The sequence below is a fragment of the Lagenorhynchus albirostris genome, chromosome 1 (genome assembly GCF_949774975.1).
Source record: "Lagenorhynchus albirostris chromosome 1, mLagAlb1.1, whole genome shotgun sequence".
NCBI lineage: Eukaryota > Metazoa > Chordata > Mammalia > Artiodactyla > Delphinidae > Lagenorhynchus > Lagenorhynchus albirostris.
Window position 1 is genome coordinate 36,684,160 of NC_083095.1, and position 20,001 is coordinate 36,704,160.

Here is a 20,001-nt window from a genome sequence, read left to right on the forward strand (position 1 = left end):
TGCAGGCTCAGTAGTTGTGGCACACGGGTTTAGCTGCTCCGTGGCATGTGGGATTTTCCCAGACCAGGGCTCGAACCTGTGTCCCCTGCATTGGCAGGTGGATTCTTAACCACTGAGCCACCAGGAAGTCCTCACTATAGTTTTGATTGCCTTTCCCTGATGACTAATGATGTTGAGCATCTTTTTACAGGCTTATTGGCCATTTGTAGATATTCTTCGGAGAAATGTCTATTCAGGTCTTTGTTCATTTTTTAAAGTGGGTTGTCTTTTTATTAATGAACTGTAATAAGTCCTTATATATTCTATCAATAGATACAAGTTCCTTGTCATATTCCCATTCTGTGGGTTGTCTTTAGGAACTAGTGTATTTTTTAATAGAAAAAGATCACTTCAGAGCACAAAGTATGATTTTTAGAGTACAACTTTTAAAATAATACTAGCAATAAGCCTGTATTTTTTTTGACAAAGAGGAATGGATTAATATACAAATTTAAAACTAGTCATCTGAGGATAAGAAAATGAAAGTAATCCCCAAAATATGCAACATCCTTTTTTGCCTCTCCTTCTCCACATACAGTCTGCTAGTGTGATATAAATCGTAGTAATTTTGTCACTGGGAAGATGTAAGCATTCTTTGAATGTTCTGATTTGCATAGCGGAAGGAAAGGAAGAAAGCTAGCTGTATACAAAAGAGTTAACACAGCAGGCCTGAGACTACTATCCTTAGAAAGGCCTACTTGAAAGGTAGACCCTGGCTGGAGTCTGGGAGCCTGGATCTCCGGAGGGCTCTCACCATTCCCAGAACTGATAAGACAGGCTCCCTGAGCCTAAACTGTATAAACAACGTGGTTTATGGTGAACAGCTATCTTCCTTCTGGGAGTCTGGAATTATGCTAGAAAGAGGGTGCCTATGTGACCAGCCCCAGTAAAAACCATGAGCGCCCAGTCTCTAATGAGCTTCCCTGATAGCTCTGCATGTGTGGTCACAGTTCAATGCTGGAGAAATTAAACACGTCCCCTGTGACTCCACTGGGAGAGAACTCCTGGAAGCCTGTGCCTCGCTTCCTGCAGACTTCAGCCCATGAGCCTTTTCCCTTGGCTGATTTTGTTCCGTAGCCTGTTGTTGTAATAAATCATAACCATGAGGACAGCTATATGCTGAGTTCTCTGAATCTTTGTGTAAGCAGATAAGGTAGAGGGTCCCCGGAGAAAGAAAACCAGTCATGGCTTTCTTGACATAAGAGAGGCCATTTTGGCCTAAGCCATTCTGGGATCTAAGCCTGGCCACAATGCTTGCCCTTTAATAGGTCTTAGAAATCAACGATCTTAAGAGAAGAAAGAATGCAGACGCTGACTGTTATCAGGCAAGAGAAATAACAATAGCGAAGATAATATATTAGTTATAAAGACTCCCAGTTCTCTTTCCATGGTAAAGAGTAGCCTGAAGCCTCAACCACCAGATGTACTGGAACCTAACGGCTGATGATGTTGACCTTTTCTGAACTTCTGATTTCAATCAACTAAAGCTTGGACTCTGTTGACCACCCAAGCCCCATCATGAATATGCATGTGCTCTTAGCTTAAAACTTCCCCAATTTTGCTGCTGGGAGAGACACTGCTTTGGGAAAGACCCCCAGTGTTCTCCTTACTTGCTGCAAGTAATAAATCCTTCCTTCTCCCGATCTTTGGCTCCGTTGTGTCTTTTGGTTCAACACTCACCAAGAGGCAAACCAGTTTTCAGGTAACACGAGTAGTGAATCAGTGAACCTAGGAGTGGTCTTGGGGACCTCCAAGACATGAGGAGAATTAAAAATGTAGCCTTTGGGACAGAATTAAGAGAAGCAGTCACAACAATTGCATAATGTCTATGAAGCAAGATCTATAGTTAAATTCCTTTTTAAATTTTATCGAAATTCTCACTTTAAATATAGGAGAACTGGGGGTAACTATTAAAAAACAAAGTTACCTAAGTCATGAAGAACTCTAACACTACACAGCTCTCAAATCAGAATTAGGAAGGGAGGGAGGGAGGGAGGGAGGGAGGGAGGGAGGGAGGGAGGGAGGGAGGAAGGAAGGAAGGAAGGAAGGAAGGAAGGAGGGAGGGATTGGCTTCAACATAGGGATGCTAAAGCATGTCTGCTTTCCCTGGCCTTTCATTTTATCTTGAATTTCCATGTTTCCTTTCCATCCCAAAGGAAGGGACTCTTCTGTTTTAGTTAATTTCTCTTTTCTGCATGAGAGCTCCCCCACAGGCAAGGCAGCTATCAACTGAGTACAATACAAAGGGTTATTAACAGCCCTACAATAGCAGATAATTTTCTCTTGCATAAACAGCAAAAAGCCCATAGGTTCATTTCCCTTGAGCACAAAGCACACAGTTTGTGACCATGTTAATGAAAGTGATATGGCTCTCTTGGGAGGAGGATGACATCCTAAAGCATCTGTTCAGTTTCAGAAACATTGCTACATGAAATGTTGTAAGAAATGCCATCAGGACTAGTCACCAAAAAATTCAGTCCCAAGGGATTAGCTCTTCAAAAATTTTAAACAGCCTGAAATAAAGGAACCTTGATTGGCTCCTGATTCAAAACACACACCAAAAAGATATAAAAAGAATCTTGAGACAATTGGGGAAATTTAAAAATAAATTGGAGGGAATTCCCTGGTGGTGCAGTGGTTAGGACTCCGTGCTTTCACTGCCGAGGGCCAGAATTCAATCCCTGGTCAGGGAACTAAGATATTCCAAGCCACATGGCTTGGCCAAAAACAAAACAAAACAAAAAAATAAAACATAAAAAATAAATTGGATATTAGATGATATTATACAATTACTTTTAATTTTTTTAGGTGTGATATTATTGCCCTGATGTAGAAGAACATTATTCTTAAGAGACGCATGCTTTATTATTTAGGGGTAAAGTGTCATAATATCTTCATCTTACTTTCAAAGATTCGGGGGAAAAAAACCAGTCATATACATATATACATGTGTGTACATACACACACATATAAACATACACACACACACCCCCAAAGGAAAAGTTGTGTCCATCACTGTGAAACAGGAGGGAACGGGGCAGGGCACTACCCATGAAAGAATGACATAGCCCAAGGACATGACATAAACTGATTAGAACCAAATGGGTCCAAGATGGCAGACAAGTCAACTTCCACTAGACCTTGAGTCTCAGTATACACTCGCTGTAACACATCAGGAAGCTTAATGACACACCCACAGGCACCAAGACAGTTCTAAGACTGACCATAAGGATCAAAAAGTGGGCGGTGGGGCTTCCCTGGTGGCACAGTGGTTGAGAATCTGCCTGCTAATGCAGGGGACACGGGTTCGAGCCCTGGTCTGGGAGGATCCCACATGCCGCAGAGCAACTTGTCCCGTGAGCCACAACTACTGAGGCTGCGCGTCTGGAGCCTGTGCTCTGCAACAAGAGAGGCCGCGACAGTGAGAGGCCCGCGCACCGCGATGAAGAGTGGCCCCCGTTTGCCACAACTAGAGAAAGCCCTCACACAGAAAAGAAGATGCAACACAGCAAAAATAAATTAATTAATAAACTCCTACCCCCAACATCTTCTTTTAAAAAAAAAAGAAGTGGGCGGTGGCCCAATTCCGGGAAATCCCCGCCCCTTCCCAAAATAGCTGAAATACTCCTGCCACTCATTAGCCTATGAAATTACCCAACCCTATAAAAACTGACAACCCCTTACCCTGGTGCCCTTCTCACCTTCTGAGATGGTCCACACTCTGTCTGTGGAGTGTGTTTCTCTCTAAATAAATATACTTCTTTTTTTTTTTAAATAAATTTATTTATTTATTATGTTTTGGCTGCATTGGGTCTTTGTTGCTGTGCCCGGGGCTTTCTCTAGTTGTGGTAAGCAGGGGGCTACTCCTTGTTGCGGTGTGCAGACTTCTCATTGCGGTAGCTTCTCTTTGTCACGGAGCACAGGCTCCAGGCACGCGGGCTACAGTAGTTGTGGTACATGGGCTCTGTAGCTGTGGCTCGCGGGCCCTAGAGTGCAGGCTCAGTAGTTGTGGCACACAGGCTTAGTTGCTCCATGGCATATGGGATCTTCCCGGACCAGGGACTGAACCTGTGTCTCCTACATTGGCAGGTGGATCTCTAACCACTGCACCACCAGGGAAGTCCCTAAATCCACTTCTTACCTATCACTTTGTCTCTCACTGAATTCTTTCTGCGATGAGTCATCAAGAACCTGAGCTTCATTAAGTCCTAAAACCAGGTGTGTGATCTCAGTTGCAAGACTGTGGGTTTTGGCCAGGTTCAAGTCCCAGCCTCGTGGGTTCAAGTCCCAATCAGGTTTTTGGCCACGTTTGAGTCCCGCCACGTGGGTTCAAGGCCCAATCTGAGGTGCATGGTTTCAGCTGGCAACCACGAAGGGATGGTGATAAGGTAAGAATGTTGAGAGTTAGGTTTTGGTCCTAAAGAGGCCCTTGTGATGCTGCGAGCCAGTATACTGGGGAGGACACTCTGCCAATGTCTGCTCATTTTTGACCGGTAGGTCAATCCTGTTGCTTGTGCACATGCAACAGCAGATCCAGGACAGAATTGTTAATCTCTATACTCATCTCCCTGACTCTGAGGTTTTTCTCCTACATTCTTGCATTCTTGTTCATTCCTACTCCATTTCTTTCTTTCTTCCATTAACCCCAGAAAACCTGTGTGACCACCAAGGTGTACTTTTTATTGCTTTTACTCCCCTCCCTCTGACCCTTACAAGTGCTGACCCCTTTTTTTTTTTTTTTTTTTTTTGCCGTACGCGGGCCTCTCACTGTTGTGGCCTCTCCCACTGCGGAGCACAGGCTCCGGATGCGCAGGCTCAGCGGCCATGGCCCACGAGCCCAGCCGCTCCATGGCATGTGGGATCTTCCCGGATCAGGGCACGAACCCATGTCCCCTGCATCGGCAGGCGGACTCCCAACCACTGCGCCACCAGGGAAGCCCCATAAATGCTGACCCTTTATTCCCAATTTATAGCTAGACCAACTCCCACTCATTATCAACACCACTGGGGATGTCTTCTATCCTGTTTCTTTGTGACAACTTTTTGGGCACTAACACCTGGTTGGGAGACTACCCTGGAAGGGACAGCATCTAAAGTCATAAGTGCAAATCTTCACCAAATTGCACGGTGGATTTTACTTAAGAGTGGAGTTTTGGACAGCTCAGGAGCTTGTCTAAAATGGGTCAGGCTGCATTAATCCCAACCAATACCCCTCTGGGCCACATACTCTGGGATTGGGAAAGATTTGGACAACAGGAATTAAACGGAAAAAACTTAGTAGGTTATGTAATCAGGTTTGGCCGCAATATGAGTTAGGAAATTTAAAATTGAGTGAAGTACCCTGTGTTCAAATTTCCATGGCCTTGTATCTAGGCAATGGAACCCAAAAGGAATTTAAGGCATGTGTAGCTTGGAGGGATAACTCTAGGAAGTACACTGAGTACATTTTAACTGACCCACCCTACGGGGCCATGGATCCCGAAGGAACGTGGTTCCCTTCTCCCCCGAGGTACAGGCCCTTTTGGCTATGCATTTCATAGCCCAGTCTGACCCAGACATCAGGAGCAAAATTCAGAAAACAACTGCTGGTCCTCAGACTCTGATGAACAATTTGTTCCAATTGGCTTATTTGGTTTTCGGTAATAGGGATATGGTCGAAAAGGCTGAACGCACCCAGAGAAATATGCAAAAGGCCCAGATGACGGCAGTGGCTTTGTCCACTCAGAGACCACCAAAGGGGAAGTTGGCTTTTCTGGGCCAACCTGGCCCTGGCAGACCACAGGGTCCATGGGTAGCCATACAAGGCCAGTGTACCCTGTGTGGATACAACGGACTGGAGGGAGGATTGTGATCAATGTGCCCTTTGCAAACAGCCAGGGCATTGGAAGAGGGAATGCCCCTTATGCCAGAGAGCGACCGGGGGGGGGGGGGGGGGGGCCCTCAGTCATTGATGGTTTTGCAATCAGAAGACTGAAGGGGCCCAAGGCCGAAAGTGGCTCTGCCCAGAGATACCATCTACATAACTAATGTAGAGCCTTGGGTGGTCACTGATGTCGTGGGCCACATGACAGAATTTCTTAACGACACTGGTGCAACCTTGGTCTTAACACAAAGGATTGGAAACCTTAGCAATCATAAGGAATAATGGGGTTGTTAGGGAAGAGGCAGGGGCACACCTTCCTGGAACCCCTTTTGTGCAAGATCAATGGCCAGCTGTTTTTACATTCCTTCCTGTTTGTGCCTGACTGTCCCATCCCTTTAATGAGAAGAGATTTATTAACTAAGTTAGGGGCCACTCTGTTTCTTGAGGGGCAAGGGAACCACCCTCATCACCAAATGGTTCTAACAAAAAGCAACAAGGAACAGATAATCCGAAGCTAAAATAGAAGACTTAGTAGACCCTGGAATGTGGACTATCGAGGTTCTGGGCTTGGCCAAAGGTATCCAGCCAGTGGTTATTAAGTAAAAAGGGTTATATAGTGTCTAAATATAAGGTACAAATTTCTTAACCTAGGGAAGATTCTCAAAATTGTTTGTAAATAGATTACCAAAACAGGAGGCCACTGGTCTGACTAAACTAACCATAGCTGATATTCAGAGCCTGACAGGAATTTTGGAAGAGGCCTTCTCCCCTAAGCTAAATGAGGAAAAGTAAAACTTTCCAACCTAAATGAATGGGTATGTCAGTCCTTCAATATCATTGAGGTAACCACCCAATTCTTTGAGAAAGAAAACAAGGCTGCCCTTGTTTTACAAATGTAGTCTTTACAGGACCAGAGGTGTGGCTCCAAAAATAATCCAAAACCCACCATTCCTTTTACCACTCCCCAAACCTTCCCTATTTATCTTAAGAGACTTTTAAGTGTTAAACAAAGGGGAAACAGTCATCCTAGGAGGAACTTTCCCGTATCTTTGAGATGCAAATGTCCTATCTGGTCTTCTCAGGAACCCTTATCTCTGACATCTTTTTAAACGCAAATTTTAAAAAAGAGGGTAAAGTAATTTAGAACTTGACCTGTCAAGGATAAATAGAAATCCTAAGTGTCTTTTCTGTAAACACTAGTAAAAAGGGTTTAACCATCTACATAAGGTGACCTTGATTTGTTCCATCTGCCCGAAGCCCAACTTGAATCCAACCCCTTGTAACTGATAGGTTTTATGTTGTATCTGACTCAGGACTGAAATTTTGGAATGGGAACTATGAGGCCTCTGTGTTTGTTTGTGTGTTCATATGTATCTATATGTGTGTTGTAGGCGTGTGATATTGCCAAAAATGAATTCGTAAAAGAGCTCTACTTAACTGGCTTAAAAAAAATTCAGTGCTTATATAAATACTCAGAAAATAATCTGGCCAGAATGCATTTCAGGTTCATGTCATCTGAAAAATATCCAGTACTAAACTGATATCTGGTATTGAAGGTGGCTTAAGCTTGTTGGTTTGATTAACACAGACCTGTTAGAGTCATCAATGATCACTGTCAAGTATAATCCTTCTGTTGTACCTAGGTTTATTAGAGGCCAAATAAGACCTTTTTCTGTTACAACTTTGTCAACAAGTAACTCAATGTGAAAAAAACCTTTAAGAAAAGTAAGATATGTGTTTTTAGTAAAAGAAGGTGTGAAGAATGAAGAATACTGAAAAGAGTTACACATGATCAGGATTTTCTAAGACTGGATCAAATTTAGTTGGGTAAATGGATTTTGCTGGGAATGGGCTGGGACAAGACTGGATTTGGTATGTTTCTTTGCCTTCTAAGTGATCTGTATTTGTTTCTGAGATCTCCTGTAACTTTAGTTAGGGAATAAGTATTGTCTCACAGTGACCTATGATCTTATTTGACCAAGTGTTTTGAAACTTTTTGACAAGCTTCCCAAATGTCAAATTTTAATTGTTTCTTTTGATTTCCAGCTAACTTTGGGGTACTTTAGAGGGCCCCCGAGGTATCTTAGAGAGAAATAATTCACTAGGATTATTTGTGTGTTAAGTTAAATGTAATCATTCGTAACTCTGGCTATTATAACCACATTTCTTTATCGATTACACTGTTACCAGATGTTTAACCATGCCTTTTAAGCCTTTTGTCATTTACTGATATTTTTGTACTCTGATGCTGTTACAAAAAGTGCTTCATCATCAAGGAGATTCACAGAAAGGCCTTGGAAGCAGTTACAACAGTTCCACACCAAGATGATGGCTATGCGAGGACTCCAGCCCATACTGACTTAGAACAAGGAGCTGTATTGCCCCCTGGGGCCCCTAGATCAGGCATCCAGAGATTTTTACTCCCTGACAGGCAGGGTGAAGCAGTTACAGAAGACGGACCATCGCCCTTCTGCTTCCCATAAGAATATGGGATAGGGGCTTCCCTGGTGGTACAGTTGTTGAGAGTCTGCCTGCCGATGCAGGGGCCACAGGTTCGTGCCCCGGTCCGGGAGGATCCCACATGCCGCGGAGCGGCTGAGCCCGTAAGCCATGGCCGCTGAGCCTGCGCGTCCGGAGCCTGTGCTCCGCAATGGGAAAGGCCACAACAGTGAGAGGCCACAACAGTGAGAGGCCCACGTACCGCAAAAAAAAAAAAAAAAAAAGGAATACGGGATAAAATCTCTAAGGGGGGAATGAAACAGGAGGGAAGGGGGCAAGGCACTACCCTTGAAAGAATGACATAGCCGGAGGACATGACATAAACTGATTAGAACCAAATGGGTCCAAGATGGCAGACAAGTCAACTTCCACTAGACCTTGAGTCTCAGTATACACTCATTGTAACACATCAGGAAGCTAAATGACACACCCACAGGCACCAAGACAGTTCTAAGACTGACCATAAGGATCAAAAAGTGGGCGGTGGGGCTTCCCTGGTGGTGCAGTGGTTGAGAATCTGCCTGCCAATGCAGGGGGCATGGGTTTGAGCCCTGGTCCGGGAAGATCCCACATGCCGCGGAGCAACTAGGCCCGTGCGCCACAACTACTGAGCCTGTGCGTCACAGCTACTGAGCCTGTGAGCCGCAACTACTGAAGCCCGTGCGCCTAGAGCCTGTGCTCCGCAACAAGAGAAGCCACCGCAATGAGAAGCCCAAGCACCACAATGAAGAGTAGCCCCGCTGCACGAAGATAACGCAGCCAACTATAAATAAATTGTTTTAAAAATTAAAAAAAAAAAAAGTGGGCAGTGGCCCAATTCCTGGAAATCCCCGCCCCTTCCCCAAATAGCTGGAATACCCCTCCCACTCATCAGCCTATGAAATTACCCACCCTATAAAAACTGACGACCCCGTACCCTGGTGCCACTCTGGCCTTCCGAGATGGCCCACCCTCTGTGGAGTGTGGTTCTCTCTAAATAAATCCACTTCTTATCTATCACTTTCTCTCTCACTGAATTCTTCCTGTGATGAGACATCAAGAACCTGAGCTTCATTAAGTTCTGAAACCAGGTGTCTGATCTCAGTTGGAAGACTGTGGGTTTTGGCCAGGTTCAAGTCCCAGCCTCGTGGGCTCAAGTCCCAATCCGAGTTTTGGCTGGGTTTGAGTCCCAATCTGAGTTGCATGGTTTCAACTGGGTTATCTCCACCTTTGTCCTTTTTTTTTGTGGGAGGGGTGCCAAGCTGCACAGCATGTGAGATCTTAGTTCCCCCGACCAGAGATGGAACCCATGTCCCCTGTGGTGGAAGCAAGAAGTCTTTAACCACTGGACCGCCAGGGAAGTCCCTCCACTTTTGTCCTTGACAAGACTATCTCACAATTTTGTACAGGTAGAATTTGCAGAAAACTGATAGTAATGCAAACAATTTCTGTCCACAGAAATACAAATTGTATCTAGTAAAATGGAAGTACTTGTAAATGCAAGTAATAATGAATATTGCCCAGTTTCGCATCCATTTGCAAATTTACTTCAGCATCCCTATCTGACTTCAAAGGTGGTATGTTGAGTTCCTGTCTGAACTAGTTGTAATATCTTACTGGGTCCATGAGTCAAATAAAATCTTGGACATGTGTTCATTTTATATTTGTGTGAGTCGTGATTTTATCTTCTTTTAAAATTTATCCTTGAACAGTTTATATGGCGGAGGGTGGGGGGATTAGGTGGAGGACAAACAGATACTGTCAATTTTTCTGTATATTTGACATTTTTTGTAATAAAAAGTTAGAGGAACCAAGATTCCATCACAACTTTATCTAGGTATAAGAAAGATTTTTGAAAAGTCAAATACATCTGCACACACACACACACCAGTACTTTATATGTATAATAGCTAAATAAAGGTTTAAACCAATTAGAGAGTGTTTCTGTCAATTTAAAAGCAAAATACTCTACAGTGTGACACCGGCAGAGACTTTCCTTGACCAAACTTTAGTCAGTCTCCTCTGAATCCTCCTCCCAACTAGGCCTTGACTTTTTTTTTTTTTTTTTTTTTTGCGGTACGTGGGCCTCTCACTGTTGTGGCCTCTCCCACTGCGGAGCACAGGCTCCAGACGCGCAGGCTCAGCGGCCATGGCTCACGGGCCCAGCCGCTCCGCGGCACCTGGGATCTTCCCAGACCGGGGCACGAACCCATGTCCCCTGCATCGGCAGGCGGACTCTCAACCACTGCTAGGCCTTGACTTTTATACTTCTGTGTCCATCATTGTATCACCTATTTTTAGCAAGAATCCTGCTAAGTTGGTTTAGCCAGAATCCCCCATCCCCACTATCTGATCAGGTTCCTCATCTTCCACCATCCCCCAGTGATGTCTGACCACCTTGGCCTGCCTTCACAAGGAATCCTTTTAAGTCAGTTTAGCCAGATTCCCCACCTACCTTTGATGATTCCTCTTACTAATATACCATCCACCAATCCCCCCACCTTGCTCCTTGGCTATAAATTCCCACCTTTCCTTGTTGTTTTCAGACTTGAGCCCAATCTCTCTCCCCTACTGCAAAACCCCATCATAGCAGTCCTCCTTGAACAAAGTCTTCCTTTAACAAGTGTCATAAATAATTTTTTCTTTAACAATACCTCTCCACACCCACCAGCAGAATGACTAAAGTTGAAAAGAGGGAAAACACCAAATGTTGGCAAGGATGTAGAGGAACCAGAGCCCTCACACATTGCTGATGAGAGTGTAACATGTCTGATCACTCTGGAAAAGGCCAGCAGTTTCATTTAAAACTAAACATACACCTACCCTGTGATCCAACGATTCCACCTGTAGGTTTTTATCCATGAAAACACATGATCATAAAAAGACTTCTACGAGAATGTTTATAGCAGCATTATTCATTATATCCAAAATCTGGCAACAGCTCAGTTGTCCATCAATAGGAGAATGGATTAAAAAACCAGCAACAGCAACCATTAGATCAAGTAGCTCAGAGGCAGTTTACCTGCAACCAAGTTGATCTTGTTAAGTATGTAAACTCACAGGTCATAGACGTATAGAATCAGAAACTACTGGGATGGGGCCCACCCAGAGGATTCTTTTTAACAAGTCCTCCAGAGGATTCTGATGCATGCTAATGTTTGATATATCAAAGGTTTTTTTTTTTAGTAGTGGTAACAGTCACTGGATTTCAGCTCAGAGGCTGATGCTTGAGTTTGACATCAAATAGAACTTTCTTTTTTTTTTTTTTTGCGGTACGCGGGCCTCTCACTGTTGCGGCCTCTCCCGTCGCGGAGCACAGGCTCCGGACGCGCAGGCCCAACGGCCATGGTTCACGGGCCCAGCCGCTCCACGGCATGTGGGATCTTCCCGGACCGGGGCACGAACCCATGTCCCCTGCATCGGCAGGCGGACTCTCAACCACTGCGCCACCAGGGAAGCCCAGGACTTTCTTAACTTATTGCTGGTTTTTTTTTTAACCTGCTCACCACACTTTTCTTCTTCTTAATTAGCAAAGGATAAACGAAGGTGAGAAGGTAAAACATTCCTCTGAACAAATATCCTAATACTTTGAGTACAAAATTCAGAGGGAGGTCAGAGTTGACCTAGTCTCCTTAACCAGTTGGCAATCCTCTCTATCAAGGCTGAGATCCCTTATGAACCATGGGTTCTCAACCCTGGCTGCATATTAGAATTACCTGAGGAGCTTAAAAAATACTGATGCCTGGGTCCCACCCTCAAAGGTTCTGTTTTAATTGGTCTAGGGTACAACCCGGGGTGGTGGGCAAGACCAAAAGCTCCCCAGATGATTCTAATGGTCAGCCAGGTTTGAGACCCACTGCCCTCACTGACAATTCCCTTAAAAAAACCTTGTTTTAACATCAGGTGTTCCAGAAGTAACGAAGGAAAACTAAGTTTAAATCATAAACCAAAATGAACACTAGAAAAAAGTTCCCAATGGCCTACAGATCCACAGGCTATGTTATGAGCAGTAACCTGCCTCATTCAAAGGACAGGTGCTTATCATCACTGCGCTATAATATTCAACAATCCTCCTCTAACAGCATTTTTCATTAAAGAATTCCTAAAAGCCCACGCATATATGAAAACTTGGTTTAAGGCAGAGATGGGAAAATCCAATATCAAAGGGAAAAACATGGACAGTAAGTGTTGCTAGTGTAAAAATTACTTCCTATCTCTCATCCTAAAAATAATAAATAAATTCCAGGTTGATTAAATTTGAACATGAAAAACTTGAGTCAAGTCATTAAAACAGCAATATAGGAGAATATCTTTATATTCTTGGGATAAAGATTTCTTCAAAAAGCCCAAACTATAAGGAAAAAGACAAAGAAGAACATAAATATAAGCAAGGTTAAAGGCAAACAAGAGCCTAGGGGAAGATATTTGGAACATATGTAAAAGATACTATTTTTCCCAAATTAAGACCACTGACCACCGACAATATCAAGTCTTACAGAGGATGTGGACAAAATAGATCTCCAGTACACCACTAACTAGTGCTTAAATTACTAGAGTCACTATGAAGGGCAACATGGCAGCAGGTAATAACACTGAAAAGGCACAGACCCTACAACCCAGCAATTCTAACTCTCCAGTAGAGACGTACCTAGAAAACCCTTGCTTGCCCTCCCAAGCCTCTTTATAACATAACTTAGTCCTAACAGTACATCTCTCACTTTTCCAGTCATGAGGCACTTGATCACTTAGGATATGGCGAAAGGGGAACACAAGAGTTCAGAAGTAAGTCTATTAGTTTGTCAGAAGTTTACCCCCGCTTCTGACGGGGCACAGGCTAGGTGTTGCTACGCACAGAATGGTTTTACGTTTGCCGAAGTAAGATTATACATATTGAGGAGTCCTAGAATATGCCATCCCAAAATATGCCTCGTTGGCATATGGATTATTTTGAGCTAGAGGCCATTGATAACCAGGAGGTGAAGGAAAAGCTCTAAAAACAGGGCATTACGTTTCCTTTTGTAAAGATGTCTCCCTCTCCACACCAGGAAGTGGAGGACTCCAAACAACTCTTATCTAGGGAGAAGGCACGGACTTGAATCTGAATAACAAACCTTACTAAACAACTCTTGTTTACCATACTTTTCCTGGACTTAGGGGAAACATAAGTTGTCTCCCCAACCCAGAAGCCCCAAACGCTTTTCTTTGTTTTAGCCTAAAATGGCATATAAACTCAAGTTCTAACTACCCCTTTGGGTGACTCATCGATAGGTGCTCCCATGTGTACTCAACAATGCACATGTTAATAAATTTCTGTTTATTTTTCTCTTGTTAATCTGTCTTTGGTCAGTCTAATTTACCGGGCCCCAGCTAGAGAACCTCAGCCGGGTAGAGGAAAAGGTTTTTTCCTCCCCTACTATATATTTATGTGGATGTATATGCACATGTATCTTTATATAATATAAACTAATAAATATATATTTGTGTGTGTGTATAGTCTGTCTACATGCCATAAACTAGTATGTATATTACTTTGTGGTTTTCAACGATGGAGGGATTATGTGAGAATCTAGGGGTCAGAGATGAAGTGACTGCACCCACGTCCCCAAGACTTAGGTGCCATGGCAACATAGATGCAGATCTAACCATCTGCCTGCATTCTTGACAGCTCTGTTTAAAACATAGCTCCTGGAATTCTTCTAGAAATCCAATCGGAAGCACAGAATAATATCCATTCATAGCTGAGTGGTAAAAAACAACAAATGCATTTAGAATTTTCTCTTTCACAGCTTCTATCTAAAGCAAATCTCGTGATGCACCAACTTTCGTACCACAGACCTTCCCTTCTCCCTACATCTCCCCCTCTCTCCCAGAGGAGGACCCTTCCAGAAAGCAGATTTGCTGCCTGAGACTCATGCTAATGCTGAAGATGTGGTAAAAGAATCATTAATAGATTAACTATAAGAAAAGGATTCTTCCTAAAAAAAAATTATCCCTCAGAAAAAACAAGTCACCTTATAAGAAATCCTTACAAAGTTAACTCTTGCTGTGGGGAGTTCTTTCAATTCCTTATTTTGAATACAAAGTACGAGTTGGGGTTGACACATCATCCTGAAACAACCTCAGTCAAGGTCTGGTGTTGGCTGCCTACAGAAGTCAGCTGATGGTATCAATGAAAGGAGACAAATTAAACACAGATTTAATTCCTGGGGATATGAACTCACACTTGCATGTGCAAACTGCCACTGTAAACCCTTTTAAAGATCACTTTAAAAGTTAATAAAGTGTTTAAGTTGCGATGATCAAAGATATGCACCAACTGGACACACTGTAAAAGAATTAGAATTGTAATTTGTGATAAAATATTCAATATCTTCCCCATATTTAAAAGGGATGTATCTCAAAAAACTGAAAGTGTGGTCTGTAAAATCATATTCACTGATCCAAAGTACAGCTCCAGTGATGATAAAAACACAAAGGTCAAAGATGGATGTGAAGAGTTTGAAGACAAATGTTCTATGAATTTATGAGGAGGAAAAAGAACAATATTTCTAAATTAGTGTGATTTTATAAAGTATGCGATTTTAAACAGGCACAGGTACCTAAATTTAAAATGCAAATCATGTAAACAAGCCTTTGGTTCGTTTACCTACATACCTAATAGTATGTGTATTCTCGAGTTGACCAAAAAACACTTTAGGGGACTTTTTAATAGGGAAAATGGGGAAATTTTGATATTTGCACTTTCTAATAGTTGGGCAACATGGTATATGCTGAATTTCAATAAGATAAAATTGATTCACATAGCTAGCCTACTGACCACTTAACAAGCAGAGCTCTGGTCCCATCTATCAGAAGCATAAAAATCTAGTTAGTGTGACTATATTTAGGGACTTGCTCCACCTCTGTTTAATAATCTTTCAGATACTAGAACTTGAAACAAGTCAACAGCAGGAGCTCGGGATTCATTTCTGGATCCCTAATGTTCCCTCCTTCAGGATCTGCAGTGGTACAATGCCCGTCACTTGCAGCCAGCTCTTTAGCCTGGCTCTCCATCCTGTCCCCACCCGCCACCAGCACTCACTCGTCATCAGGTCAGCCCCACCCATCCAGCTGACCTAATTCCCTACCACAGCCAACCTGGTCTTTCCCTCGTAACGGCTCCTCCCACTGGCATGGCTGCTGCCCTAACTCCATCCTTTACAGCCTAAGCCGAGTCCCACATCCTCCATGAAGTTGTCCTGACCGCCTCACCCCACAACAGATCGGCTTCCACTCCCTGAAATCCTCATGCAATGCAGTTATAATTTAGCACTTCATTACATGCTCTGCTGAGTCATTCTGTGATTGCTTCCGGCATATTCTTCTTTTTTTTTCCCCCTCTAAGAGAAAAGAATTTTGACTGAGACAAATAATTCTTCTAGATTCCCCCCAGAGTTGACTGGCACTTGACTGAATGTCGTATAATGACATCATGCCACTTCAAATGGAGAATGTTTCTGCCCCTGTTCAAGGGCAGTCTAAAGGGAAAACAAAAGTAGTACCTTCAGTAACAACTGTTGTTGGCAAACCTGCTACCTCTGAGATTGTACCGGTATTACCCTACCGGCCTGAATCACAGAGCATTTGCAATGGGGTGACTGCAGGTGGCACAAAAAAGGAAGACAATCGCTAATAATACAACCACATCTTGCTTTCTGGAGTCATAAAAGGTTCTCCGAGCATCAAATTCATCAGCTTGTCAAGAAATAAAACAGCCTGTCACAACAGAGACCTTCAAAAGATACCCAGAATCTCACCACTGCTCATTACGTCGACTACCACAGCCCTGAGCGAAGCTGCCATCGCGTGTCACCTGCAGTACTGCAACAGCCACTAACTGGTTTCCCTGCACCCACGCTGGCCTCCTCACAATCTACTCTCAACAGCGACCTAAATGAGCCTGCTGAAATGCTCAACATATTGTGTCAAAACCCTTCAATCATAGATCAGTCTGACTCCTGGTAGGAAACAGATGGCACATTCAAAGTGGGTGATTTGAGGAGAGTTCATATCATAACACAGGGGCTAGCAACACAAGGGTACTTCATCCCCTTCTAGACCCGAAATGTGAAGAGAAGGGGTAGAGAGGGAGACAGAGAGCTCCACGGAGAAGGCACCTAATTGGAGATGTGACCTTAAGTCTAGAGACACTCCCGCCCACACAATCCTGCGGGAAGGGAATATATACGCCAATCTCATCCTTCTCCCTCACTCTCATCCCCTATCAATACTCCCCATGGCCAAATGCAAACAGAAGGCAGAAAGCAAGGTTGCCTGTCAGTGCAGGTCCACCTCCTGGGGCACATCTACAGAGCAGGGTAGAAAAGGGTAGAGTGAATCTGGGGAGGTAAATGGAAGCTATTCAGCCTAATGGCTTCCCATCTCAATCAGTGTATCTGAAATTACGAGATCCAACCTTATCTCCTGTTCTGTTTGCTAACCTCTCTACTCAGTAGCTCTCAACTCACCAGGCACACCCTGCCTCAGGTCCTTTGTACTTGCTGCCTTCTCTGCCCAGAATGCTTTTCCCCCAGATACACACATGGCTTGTCCCCTCACCTACTTCAGCTCTCAGCTAAAACGTTACATCAGCAGAGGTTTCCTTTACCACCTTCTATAAAAACCTCCCTTGCTCCTATCCCACCCATGCCTGGCACATCTATCTCCCTTATCTTGCTGTATTTTTCTCCACAGCACTTCTCTCTAACATTAGATAGATAGATGGATGGATATTTTTTCCCCTTTTTAATTGACTGCCTCTCTGGCCTAGAACAAAAGTTTCATAAAGGCGTCCACTTGGCCTCTTTTGTTCACTCCCTTATACCCAGTGTCTAGAACAGTGCCTGGCACAAAGAAGGCACTCACGTATTTGTTGCATGAATGAAAATGAATGAATGGAACAGAAGAACCCATAGCTAAGGACTCTTTCCACTGTTCAGAGGTTTCACTCCTACTATCAAATCATTGTTAAGCAAATAAATAGGCTCCTGATAATCAGACAGGAAGCAGGTGACAAGCATTTTTTATTGGCAATGGCACAAAATTGAGTGCTGTCAGCAAACCCCTAAGAATAAGTGGAATCTTCAGTCAGAACCAAAGGAATAACAGCAGTGTCTTCTGTAAACAACTCCTAGCAAGGTTGTTTCTTCTTATGACTATATCATCATTAACCTACCAACCTAGTCCTTCTATAAGACTCAGTCTTCTCATCTGTAAAATGTGTAAGGATTGAATGACACAATGTATGGAGAGCATTTATTGGGTATGGAACCCAATAAATGGACACTATAATGATTATTAAAACATTGAGGAAGCCATGAGAATGAGATACCATGTTATCTTCCTATGATCTGGAACAGTTTATCCTAGACTTTTAAAACGTGAGCTGGAATAATGACACGGAAAAGAAGTATAAGATGCTTTGCTATCCACCACACAGTTGGGCCTAGATCTGAAAGACATCCTACAGTACCAGTGCTCCATATCAGAACCTAGTTTCCACACCTGGCCCAGACCTTGGCCAACCCTTTTGCAGGCCAGTACCTTGTTGCATCCATTTCTGCATCGCTCATTATATCTAAGCACTTAGAACATAAGTGCTGCTTTTTCCCTCATAGGAACCAAGCAGGGCATGTGACTGCAAAAATAGTGTAAGCAAAAGAGAAAGAGCAGATCAGTACAGCTCCTGGTGATGCTCCTGTTTTTGACTTACCCCTCTAACCATGGAAGTCTCTGTTCTGGTCCGCAAATTAGACCAAATTCTGATTCCCTTTTCTCCACTAACATTTTATCTATGCATAGCCTCATCTGCTGGGTCAATTCAGTTAACTACGCAAAAGGTGACCCCATAGTCTTAGGTCAGATAAAAAGAAAAAGGCTTGACCTGAATCCACTCAACAATCCATCACTTAGGAATACTGCAAAGATCCTGTAGTAGCTTTTTCATTGATGGGAGATTTCTTTGCAATTTTTTGCAGAAGATTTCTGTAGGAGGACACACTGGTGGGCTAACTAACCTGGGAAGCTAGGTAAGTTTCCTTTCTACCCTAAAACCCATGAAACTTAAATCTCCAGTTAAAATATTCCCTCTGCTACTATGTGTATACGTGTGTATTCAAGCCCTTGCTTTTGTTATTTTAGTCATAAATATACAATATAATAATTATCATTACTAATTTTTGCCAAAACTGAGGCTTCCAACCTCAGGCATGAAAATCAAAGCAGGTCCCTCCAAGATTAAGCCTAGGGATTGATCTTACTAAGAGATCTTATTTTAGTAAGCAGCCTGATGCTTACTTGTTAGTGCTAAAAAAAATCATTCTGATCACTTCTCCTAGTGACAGATGGGTAACCATTTCCACAGTAACTAACTTGGGACCAATTCCAATTGAGGAACGAGAAGAAAAACAAAACTATAATTCACTACTCATTCCGCAAACACGTTTCAAAGTGATAGGTCCCATCTACTTCGAGGCCTCAGTGAATGGCAAGTAGTACAAAATTCACACTCTTATTACAGCACTTCCCAAACTGTGCTGTTTTCCTCTCTGTCTTCCCCAACCACGCTCCTGATCAGGGGCTGTTTTATTTCTTTGCATTTCCATTGTTCGACATTGTGACCAACACACTGCTGGTGCTCAAATGATTGAATGGCTACTAAAATGTCCCCCCACGAGGCAGGCGTCAAACCTGGCACTGTGGGTCATAAATTAAACATCATGGAATGGCATGACCGCAGTCTGGCCACTTCTTTTCCCCTCTATGTCCCAAAACTATAAGCAGGGTGGGGAAAGTGCATTATCCATACGAGAACCCCCCGATGTCTGGCAAAATGGAGTGGGCTGTCCGACCCACCCGGGCTGCTTCAGTCCTCCAGGAACAGAACAAGATTCTCTCCGCTCCCTAAGGCAGAGGGGGCCCAGGTACTGTCCTCTCCCTCCAACCTTGACAACGACCCCTCCCCAACCGGCCCCACAAGCATTCCACTCTCCAGCCCAAGCCTGGGCGCCGGGAGCGTCCCAGAGGTGGGGGGGGCGCCGCGGAGCACTGTGGGAGCTGTAGTTCCCGGGTGGGTTCCGCACCCCGGCGGCCCTCAGGACCAGACTCCCGCTCCCAGAAGCCCCCGCGCGGGCGCCTCGCCCAGTCAAGCCAGCTCACCTGTTCCGTGGACGTGACTGTTTCTACCGAGTCGTCCTGCAACCGCTCCCGCGCGTGCTCGGGCCTCAGACTGTACAGCGGCTCTGACCAGACAGGGGAGGAAGATGGAGGGCAACAGTAGGTGAAGGAACTCGGAGAAGCCATGCTCTGGAAAGCAGCAGGCGGTGTATAGGACTCAGCTTCGTCAAAGAACAACGCGCCTTGAAACTCTAGCGGGCTAAGGCGCTACGGAGAGCGGGTAGAGTCAAAAGATTTTGAACGCGAATCGCTCCTGTCGCCTACACAACCTCAGGGAGTGAGTTGCTGGAATGCTGCCGCCCCCCATTGGGCAGAGGAGCTGCTGCAAGAGGCTCAGTTTCCTGGCGCGCAAGGAAGCATTTGTACATCTGAATTTCATTTCCCACACACACACCTTTTCAACATTC

At 44.0% G+C, this 20,001-nt stretch overlaps 1 protein-coding gene across 3 annotated transcripts in view; it reads right to left on the reverse strand.

Annotated features, from left to right (window-relative positions):
• The window catches only part of FNTB (farnesyltransferase, CAAX box, beta), an 84,338-nt gene extending 64,558 nt beyond the window's left edge, over nucleotides 1–19,780 (reverse strand). For 2 of the 3 annotated variants that reach the window (XM_060141198.1, XM_060141190.1), the window contains exon 1: nucleotides 19,577–19,780. In XM_060141198.1, coding sequence (XP_059997181.1) covers nucleotides 19,577–19,720 — 144 coding nt within the window. In that variant the 5' untranslated portion in view covers nucleotides 19,721–19,780. The remainder of the gene's footprint in view (nucleotides 1–19,576) is intronic. The other variant, XM_060141208.1, reaches the window with a different exon arrangement.
• Nucleotides 19,781–20,001: the final 221 nt, after the last annotated feature.